General features: G+C 40.3%; 1 protein-coding gene across 1 annotated transcript in view; it reads left to right on the forward strand.

Annotated features, from left to right (window-relative positions):
- The window catches only part of AACS (acetoacetyl-CoA synthetase), a 41252-nt gene extending 33648 nt beyond the window's left edge, over positions 1 to 7604 (forward strand). Inside the window, exons 14-18 of the mRNA XM_034068543.1 lie at positions 350 to 475; positions 2089 to 2158; positions 3062 to 3120; positions 3687 to 3889; positions 6342 to 7604. Of these exons, the coding sequence (XP_033924434.1) occupies positions 350 to 475; positions 2089 to 2158; positions 3062 to 3120; positions 3687 to 3889; positions 6342 to 6479 (596 nt within the window). The 3' untranslated portion in view covers positions 6480 to 7604. The remainder of the gene's footprint in view (positions 1 to 349; positions 476 to 2088; positions 2159 to 3061; positions 3121 to 3686; positions 3890 to 6341) is intronic.
- Positions 7605 to 10508: the final 2904 nt, after the last annotated feature.

The raw sequence follows: 10508 nt of genomic DNA on the forward strand, positions 1-10508 counted from the left end.
CCTCTGAATCCATCTCATCTGGATCATACAGGACTCTAGTGAAGATAATCTATGCGTATAAAGGCCCTCCTTTTCCATTGCTCGGCTAAAACGCATCAAGGACAAATTCTAGCCTTGGTGTGTGTGTTAGTTAGCTATGTTGCTGTGCATATAGCCAGGCTGACTTCCACTCTGTGGTGCAACTCTCCTGAAATTACTGAGGTTGATAGGGATGAGTTTAGGAATCGAACACAAGCTGTTAATCACACTAGTCACAGCTCATATCTACAGCAGCATCTGGCATGTACGTAATAACTGTAGCTGCTCTTTGCTTTGGTACTCTATTGTTTATCTCTTTCCTTGTAAACAGGAAAACCCGTTTGGGGTGAAAGTGGAGAGCTGGTTTGTACCAAGCCTATTCCCTGTCAGCCTACGCACTTCTGGAATGATGAGAATGGAAGCAAATACAGGAAGGCATATTTTTCAAGATTCCCAGGTATGTAATGAAAGGCTTTGGATATTGCTCAAACTGACCAAGGATACAGATGGTATTTCTGCTCTTAGGAAAGTACAGGTTTATTCTTGCCCAGTGATATAGAAATGCATTTTTGAATCTAGATCTCCAAGGTGAGAAATCCCTAGCATGTCTCATAGTATCTCACTCTGTTTTCCAGTGATGTGTTTAGAGTATGGATCCAAATCAATTTTAAGAATTTCTGGAAAGTCCAATCCCATTTTGCTTCTGCTCTCATTAGGCAGATGTGACTATAACAGCCTGATAATCTGTAGTGCAGACATGGACTGCTTGGCATGAGTGTGAAATGAAAGTGCTGAATAGGTCAGGGAGCAATCAGCCATTAATGAGTGCTACTGCACCTCTGCCAGACTGCTGCTACCTAGCTGGAAGAGTGAATCCTCAGGGATAAGTACTGACCCTGCTACCTCATTAGCATGAGGTTTAAGCATATGCAGCTTCAGACATGGAGAGTCTGCATTTGCACAGTCTTCCAGTGGTGGTAAGAGTAAAGGAATAGATACTGTGTGCCAGAAGCTTTCTTCCTAATAATTTTGGAGGACTCCTGTCATCCAGAGCTTTTGCTCCTGTGACACAGCAATGCTGAGCTCCCTGCTGCCTATGGGGCAGGGTCTTTTATAGCGACAGGACCTCAAGCTGCTGCTTGCTGGAGATGGAAGCTTTTTTTTATAAATAGCAGCAATACAGGGTGAATTCACAAGCAAAGTCAGGACATGCATCAGGAGATAATTATATAGGAAAACTGAGGGAATGTGGGAGTTGGTCTGCATGTAAGCCTGACAACAGTAAATAGGGGAAAAAATAAACCTGTGCTGACACTTGTTAGATTAAAATTGCTGAGGTCCAGAGGTTCTGTCTGAAACCTCTTTTCTGTCTTTCCTTGTAAATGGGCTTAAGGTTGTCATATTGAAGTTAAGAATGGTCTTATGTGTACATGCATGTGTAAACAATTGAGGGTTGTTTGTTTTCCTTAGAATAATTTGGCTAGGCTTGACCTGTATATCTGTTTGTGGCAGGCTGCTGTAGTGGTAGCAATCCTAAAAGGGATACAAAAGTTATTCCAGCTCTGCAGTCAAATCTGATTGTATATTAATGCAATTCAAGATCATTAAGTACATAACATTCAAGAGAATTGTTGAGACCTATTGTGCAAGCCCAGGAAGCTTCTTCCATAGGACTGCACATCCTAAAAGGGGATCAAGAAAGACTGGTGGGAATGGTGTTATTTTTGTGCAAGGTTCTCCCAGTTCCCTCAACATAAGGTGTTCAGAGCAGCTATTCACCTCTTTTCTAAAGGATGCTGTATAGTCATGCAAGCAAGTAATCAGAAGATAACCTAATTTGATCCTAATGTCTGAACTACTCATGTGTGTTAGCTCTTTGTAGTAAATGCAGTGTGGATTGTTTGCGTAGTTAAGTACTGCTACATTTGCTGTGGGTAGTTCTCAGACTAGATCTGATACGTTACATTTTTGTATGTATTTTATTAAGTTAACATAGTTGAATTATACAAATGCCTGCTACGACTGCATGAATAAGAAATCAGCTGCTTAATCTCTGTCATTCTCTAATAGGTGTTTGGGCCCATGGTGATTACTGCAAAATTAATCCCAAGACAGGAGGAATTGTCATGCTGGGTCGCAGGTATAGTATTTTGATGAAAGCATTAAAATCTGCAAACTTCACCTTAGTGCATGATGTACATGACTTTCCATCATGCTGTTAGCTTTGTATTACTTCTGTTAAATCCAGTATTGTAAATTCCAACCCTTAAATTAATCAAAGCAGCCGGATTAAGAGGGAAGGAGCTCATTTCAAAGTTCTACTCCACTTTCATCTGTGTGAACACAAGACACTGCTGAACTTGTTTTTCTGTTCTATGGTTTATAATGATCATTTATAAGAGTTCAAATTGAGAGTGCAGCACATTTAAAGTGGTGAATCAGAAAACTTTCCTTCTGGTCTTTGCCATTGACTTGCTTTACAGCAAAACTGAAATTATAGAAGGTCAGGTATAAGTTGTGCTTGTGTTGGCCATCACAGATGTTCAGGGTCACAGTTGTGGCCACATTTTCTGCTTGCATTTACAAGTTGTTGTTTGAAACACAGTTGAGTGTATGCCTTGATTCTGTGTCTTGCATTGTCAGAAATAGACCTACTCAACAGACATACAGTGTGAGGCTGCTGTATATGAAACACAAGTTCCAGCTGTAAGAGACTGGAAAGTAATGATGTACAATTGCAATATGATGGAGTACTAAGATCCTTGGTCTGTTTGGTCATCAGTGGCGTCTGTGTAGTTGTATGCTACTGGAAAGAGGAGGCACTAGGGAAGGCTCAAAGAATAATGTTGAGCTTCTTTGTACAACTTCATTTTAATGAGAAAAATGTCTTTTTGAAACAAATTCTTTTAAAATTCTATATCTAATGTGGCTGCATATTCACTGCATGAAATGTAGAGAGATTTGGTTAATTGCATCAATTCTTCTCTTTTCATCAAACTAATCACATTTCAATGCTTCTTTGTTTTGTTGGTGTGTGATTCAGTGATGGTACCTTAAATCCAAATGGAGTAAGATTTGGAAGTTCTGAAATCTACAACATAGGTATGAAATTAACTTTTCACCTCTCAGCGATGACATTGTTGCCTTAAATCTTTATAATGCTTACGTTTCATGTGTTTGGAAGGATTAGGTAATAAAAGTCTTGCCGTTTTTCAAATGTCAGCAGAGAGCATATTAGCAGTAACAGTAAAATTCAGTTTTGAAGACGGGAAATGGATTGCTTTCCCAAAGCTTCTGTAGGGCTGGAGATGACTGCTCAAGATCTGTTCTCTGTAAGATGTTCTTTTCATATAATAAGGCCTTAAAGACTAATTATATAATGCAGATTTATGAGAGAACCTAACTCCTGAGGTTTTTCTTCCCCCTCACAGGACAGGCAGTTTTATTCTGTCTTTCCTAATAACTAGAATAAGTTCTTGAGCTTGTGCTTCATATTTCCAAGGCCTGTCTTGTGAAGGGCTGTGAAAATGCACCTGCAGAGGTGCTAATCTGAGACTTAGGGGCCTGTTGCTTCTCCTGGTTCTTGTGTGATCCAGTGTGTGTTGCTTTTCTGTCTCTGCACTGAATAATACGCAAATGCAAGTGCTAATAAGGATTCTCCTTTTCAGTTGAAGCCTTTGAGGAGGTTTCCGATAGCCTCTGTGTCCCTCAGTACAACAAAGATGGGGAGGAGAGGGTGATACTCTTCCTGAAGATGGCATTAAACCATGCGTTCAGCAAGGATCTGGTGAAAAGGATCCAGGATGCAATCCGTAGAGCGCTCTCTGCCAGGCATGTTCCAAGCCTCATTCTAGAAACCAAAGGCATTCCGGTATGTCATGAAAAATGCTGCCTACTTTTTTCTTTGTCACCTTGAATAGTAATTAAGGAGCAGTTGTCATTGCTCTTCAAACCCACATGCGTGGAAATTTTAGCATCTCAAAAGTGTATTCAGGCTTTATAAATAGTTTGTCTATGTTGCCTAGCAACATCATTTCTTCTCCTTTTCAGCTAAGCGTGTTTTTGTTTAACAATACCTAAAAATGCCCTTTCTCAGTTTATAAATGTGTTGTGCTCGCTCAGTAATATATACTTAAACCTTTTAAATTACCTTTTTAATATTTTCCTTTAACTTCATCTTTTCTGGCTACCCCTCAGCTTATTTTGGGTTTATTTTGCTGTTTTTTGCTGTTTCAAGTGACATTCATATGAAAGCTGAGAGTACTGAGCAAATTCATAAAATCATTTTGTAATGATTCACCTTTACATCTATTTAGCCACTTAAATGTAGCTCTATCAGTGCCTTAACTGTAGCAGTTATTAAAATCCTTGTGCTTATAGGCACAAGGGGGAGGGTAGAAAAATTTGTACAGCTAAAGGTTCTACCTGCTCTGTCTCCTGGATGTGTGATACTCTAGTGCTCTCCTTGCTGTATGAACTGTAGAATCATAGAATAGTTAGGGTTGGAAAGGATCTTAAGATCATCCAGTTCCAACCCCCCTGCCATGGGCAGGGACACCTCACACTAAACCATATCACCCAAGGCTCTGTCCAGCCTGGCCTTGAACACTGCCAGGGATGGAGCATTCACAACCTCCCTGGGCAACCCATTCCAGTGCCTCAGCACCCTCACAGTAAAGAATTTCTTCCTTATATCCGGTCTAAACCTCTGCTGTTTAAGTTTCAACCCATTACCCCTTGTCCTATCACTACAGTCCCTAATGAAGAATCCCTCCCCAGCATCCCTATAACCCCCCTTCAGACACTGGAAGGCTGCTATGAGGTCTCCACGCAGCCTTCTCTTCTCCAGGCTGAACAGCCCCAACTTTCTCAGCCTGTCTTCATATGGGAGGTGCTCCAGTCCCTGCTCATCCTCATGGCCTCCTCTGGACTTGCTCTAACAGCTCCATGTCCTTTTTATGTTGAGGACACCAGAATTGTACACAGTACTCCAAGTGAGGTCTCACAAGAACCTTTTAGTTGGGATGCCTGTGTTTTATAGTACTCTGATAGTCTTAACAGTTATTCAGGTCCATTTGCACATGGACTTGAGTGTGCCTAGAGTACAAATCTGAGACTTCAGACCAGTTGTTTGATATTGGTACCCACCTACTGTCAGTATTGGCTTCGATCTGAAAGTGGTCTACACTTCAGGATGGCCAATGTCTATGGTGCATGCAGTGATGCGGTTCCGATCCCTTGATCTGCTGTTTCAGGTCACTGTTGGCAAATAATCCTGTCTCAAAATGTCTTCTTTGCATGACTCTAAAATCCCCTGTGCCTATGAAATGGTGAAGCCTTGATTTTCTGGGCTGCAGCTTAGTTTCTACATGAAATGTTGCACTTGTAAAGCGTGTAAATCACCTGAATGTACAGCACAAAGTTGATGCCAGTGAGGTGCTTGTGATGGGGCCGAGCAGGAAAGCCTGCTCAGATCATTAATTAGTTCACACTTCGACTGAATCTACAATTGAGTGAATTTTAATTACCTTTCAGGTAAATGTGCTAGTGCTGAAGCGATCAAAGCTGGCTCCCATCTTTGAGAGTTTGGCTTGGAAGGAAACATTTTCTTGTTTTCTGCTACTTTTAGAACTGTCTTTGAATCATTATCTGAACACACAATCTAATCCTGGCTCTATACAGGCACTATATACTGGTAGGAAAATAGCTGTGTTGAAGTGATTTGGACTTTAATAATACAAAGTAGAGCTTTAATGAGATACCCAGGTGTTAAAAATGTAATGCAAACTCTTAATCAAATCTGTTATGGTTTGTTTTGAGACATTTAAATGTAGAGGACCATTTAAGCTCAGTGCTTCACTTCACCCTATTAGAAAGAGACTGTCCATTTAAGACACAAAAGTCATGGTTTTCTTTTCCCAAAGCCCAGTGGAATTCAGCTTTAGTTTTGAGTTCACCCTTAGAAAATTAAAAATTGCTTGAAAATTGGATATGTTGGAACATAAAACATTAAAGATTTTTGGTGTTTATACCAAGATTCTGATTGGGTTTCATTGTTTAAGTTGGAGCTTGATCCTGTTCTCACAGTAGTACCAAGTAGGGATAATAAACAAAAATTACAAACTCTTCTTTGAATCCCACTTACCCTTCAAGTGATTCTTGGAAGAAAGAATCTGGTGCCTCAGGTGTAACAAAGAAAGGAAGACATTGCACTGAGCTTTGATTTTGTTCTGGAACTGGGGGGGTGGAGGTTGGTCATGAATATTGCCATAAAGCTTCTAAATGAAGAGTGTAACTTTGTCATTGTCGTTTTTGTTTTTCAGTACACAATAAATGGGAAGAAAGTGGAAGTAGCTGTGAAGCAAGTGATTGCAGGGAAGGAAGTTTTGCAGCTGGGAGCCTTCTCAAACCCAGAGACTTTGGAACTGTACCGAAATATTCCTGAGCTTCAGAACTTCTGAACTCACTTGTCTGGGTTTCTTTTGCATCTGTCTTTGTTCTGTGTTTGTTTTGTATATATACCAATACTGTATGTAAAGAAAAAGCTCTATTTAATACCAGTGGTTCTTTTAAAGGAAAAAATATTTTATGAAGTGCATTATGAAAGGCATGGGTAAAGCTGAACTTCCTTTTATTGGTTAAATATGCCATATGTCTTGGAGTTTTTTCCAGCCTGGAAGGAGGAACCTGCCTGGTTTGATTTTTACATATAGGAGTGTGTCTTTTTGGATTAGACTCATATCAACAGCCCATTAAATGGGAGCATCAGTAGAATCAGTTACAGTTGCAAATAGGATATTTCTTCCATAAAATACTCAACTTTCTGGATTTTTTTAAACTGGATTTTTAGCAACACTTTTTTCAGTCCGTGTGTTTGTCACCTCTGAGGAGCACACACTGACTTTAACTACTTGACCGTGGAACATGCAAGTGCTCTCTATGTAGTGTGCACTTGAATGTTTTCATAAAGCCAAATCATAATGCACTAAACCCACTTGACTTGACTCGGAGTAATTTCAGTCTTGAAATATCTCATGGTACTCTTGAAGGTAATTGCTGCTTCATGTTGTGATGTAACCTTCCTAATGTTCTAAGCTTTTAGTTGATAGACTTCTGGGGGCTCAGAAGGTGGGGGAGCAATCACCTCCTCCTATTCCTGATGTAACTTCCTGTTATTTCCATGGAATTTTCTGTCATTACTGTGGGTTAACATCATTGCAGTTGAAAGCAGCGTTTTGCTTCCTTGTCTTGAGCTTCCTTGGCTTTAAGGCAATGATCCTGTGTTATCTTAGCTGAAGAATTCCAATGTCTTTATTAAAAGCTGATGGGTTTTGTAACTTTTTTTACTGTCATGTTGAAAGCTGAAGCCTAAAATGTTTTCTATAGCTCTGTATCCTTCCAGTTTATAAAGGGGAAAAATACTGTCATGAGCATACTAAAACAGTAAAATGGAAGCACTAAACCATATTGTTTTTCATACAATACAGTTGCAGTAGTTGTACCGAGCCTCTGGCATTCAGTATCTCCTGCACTATTTGAGTTTTGTGGGCTAAGTATTTAATGCATTAAAATCATGGATGTACTTACAGTTGTGTGAATGCATTCAGCATTGATAGTTAATTAAAAGAAATTGATTCTTTAAATATATATATTATATATTACATGTGTTTTAGCTTGCACTCACTTATTGTCTGTTTTCCTTTCAATGGGGTGTCATGGAATTAACTTAATTTGTTACTGCTATTTAGCTTAATTTGTTAACAAGTTTAATAGTTTTTATCCAAGTCCATCCCAGTACAAAATTACTGTTCTCTGAAAGCTTTATCCTGTTTTCTTATGCAGAGCCCAGGACAAGTAAAACATTGCTGCTAGGTACATATGCACTCATTGAGAAGGTCCCAGGTTGAACAGGAATGGAAGAGAGTGTCCTGAAAATGTACCTTGAGTCAGTACTGTAAGAAGTTGCAGGTTGTGGTATGTTGTTACTAAAAGGGATCTCACTGAAAGGTGTGTACTCTGTTACCTAGGGCAAATGTAGATGCTCGTTTGGCTACAGCTAGTGAAAGTTTAATGTAGATAGATCTGTTGCAGAATATGTCACATTGCTGCTAGTAACTCAGTAATGGGGAAACTGCCTATGAATGCAGCTGAGGAGTAGCCACTCTCGGGTGGTCTGTGGCTGAACCAAAAGCCCACAGTCATTGTGGACACCAGCTCCACATGCACTGCAGGAAGCAGAAGTGCCTCATTAGCAAATGAGGTGTTAAATGAGCTGGTCTCCATTTGACTTTCTGAACTGTACCAAGGCAGACAATATACCGTGCTGGCATGATAAATGTGATAGCATAAATACCAAACACCCATTAGAAAAGTATAGAAATGAGCTATACAGCTGCCAATAACCTATGATTGAAAGTACTTTTAAATTCCTTTCCCCTCTGGCATGCTATATATAAATTTTACATTAACTGTGACTTTGTATTCATTAAAACTTCATTACATTGTTCTTTAATTCATGCAAAATGTCTGGGGTTTATAAAGCCCACAGATCCTTCTTAATAAGTAATTTTGGGATATTTCATTAATTAAAGATAGTTTAGAAGCACAGATGCATTAAGAACATATACAATGCCTAGAGGCTGCTTTTTTAATATGTTATCCTGCTGTAAACACTGTAGAAAGTTTTGTTAATGGATATAATTTGATCTCTTGCAAATGTCATGTTGCAAAACTTTTCCCAGACTACAGTTATGAACAGAAAATAGATGTATTTATATATATTGATCTGTGTACTGAAAATAACTTTATAGCCAGGAAGCCTTGATGGATGGTGCAAAATGCACTGTGCAGACCAAGGACTTGCCAGTGCCTCTCCTGGTTTCAAGGGACTGAGTTTCAGAAGTGCTGGATGCTGACAGCCCATGGAAGTCCAGGGAGAAGGAGAGGTATGTGGGTGCTTGTGTCAGGCTGTGAAGTGACTTGAAGGGAAGCTATGGTAGAGCTGGGAACACTGTCCAACTTCCCGAGTGGGCCTCCGTCCATTCCAAACCCTGTCCTCCAAGCATCATCTTGGATTTATCTTTGCTTTACTTGTAGTGTAAGTGACCTGTTTCTTTGGTTACTGCCATGGAGCTGTGAATATGGCAGTGCTCCATCCAGTTGTGGGTAGTTCAGAACCTCACTGGCATGAAAGCAGGGAGCTAAAGTCACTACAGTTTGCAAAGGAAAAGCAGAGTGCATAGTTTTCTGCTTCCCATCCCAGTTTATGAGCTAGCTGTGTTCTTTCCAGGGCTTGGGCATCACATAACTGTGGTCAAATGTCATTTCAATGGTGTCCTTACAAACTGGTAGCATGCATATATTTGGCTACAACAAGATCTGGTGTGGTAGTGCAGCTCTTCATACCATAGCATTAGCAGCAGCTCCTGTGAATACCACAGCTCTGGTGGTCCTAAGGCATAAGCTGGGTTACCCTTGAAGAATGTCCAAGCTGATGTAGCGTTGACCTACCTCAGGTGGCTTTATCCAGAAACACTTGAATGATTGTACCTTGAATGCATAGCCCCCTTTTTTGATGCCTGTTTATCATTTGGGGCTCATGATGTCTTGCCTGCAAAGTTACATATGCAGATGTTTGTGGCATGCAAATAGAGCTGGTTCTGGCAATTGCTTTAAGCTCTAATATAAATGCTGAATAGCAAGGGAATTCAGAGCAGAGGTACTTGAGGCTAGGTGCTTTTCTGATGTAGTCTTCTGCAGATTTGAGAGTGACTGTTGAATTATGTGATGGAGTCAGCCCATTTGCTTTTGACTCATGGAGAGATGTAGTTTTATCATACCTCTTCAAGAAATGCACTCTTGTCAGCTCCTGTTAGAGCAGGCACTTCCCCTTCCCACTACTTCATGATTTCAGTTAATTCCTCTGGTTAGTGGTGGTTCTCAAAGAACTCAAATCAGCTGGTACACAACAACCCAAGCAGGGCATAGCTGATGAATTGCTTTTTCAGTGATTTTTAGAAACAGAGATAATTGCCTGATGGAATGCAACTTCCCTGGGGCCATTACTGTCTTTCAGTTTAACGCAGACACATTTAAAGGGATGTCATTTACAAGGCAGAGCAGTCAGTCACACAGGTGGATGGGTGTTAAAGTAATATATCAAATGCATTAGTAAGGAGTACCAGTTTGTTCTTGAGATCAAACTGCAGAGGATTTTGGGTTTGGGAGAACCAGTGTCTATAGGGAACAATGGCAGGAAGATGGTGTCCAGGGCAGTTTTTGTGAAAGGTGTTTGGGAATTATATACCCCATACTGCATCCCTGGACGGAAGTGCTGCCATAGTCCTTATGCAGGGCAGTGGTGTGGCTAAATATCAGGGCTTAAGTTATTGTCTTCCCGCATAGTGTGTGAATCTTGGGTGTTTGAACAGGCTGCTGAGGGAGGAGGAGGGTTGTGCACCATGAGCACTTCTGTGAGGTGACACCTTTGC

The sequence above is a fragment of the Melopsittacus undulatus genome, chromosome 12 (genome assembly GCF_012275295.1).
Source record: "Melopsittacus undulatus isolate bMelUnd1 chromosome 12, bMelUnd1.mat.Z, whole genome shotgun sequence".
NCBI classification, from domain to species: domain Eukaryota; kingdom Metazoa; phylum Chordata; class Aves; order Psittaciformes; family Psittaculidae; genus Melopsittacus; species Melopsittacus undulatus.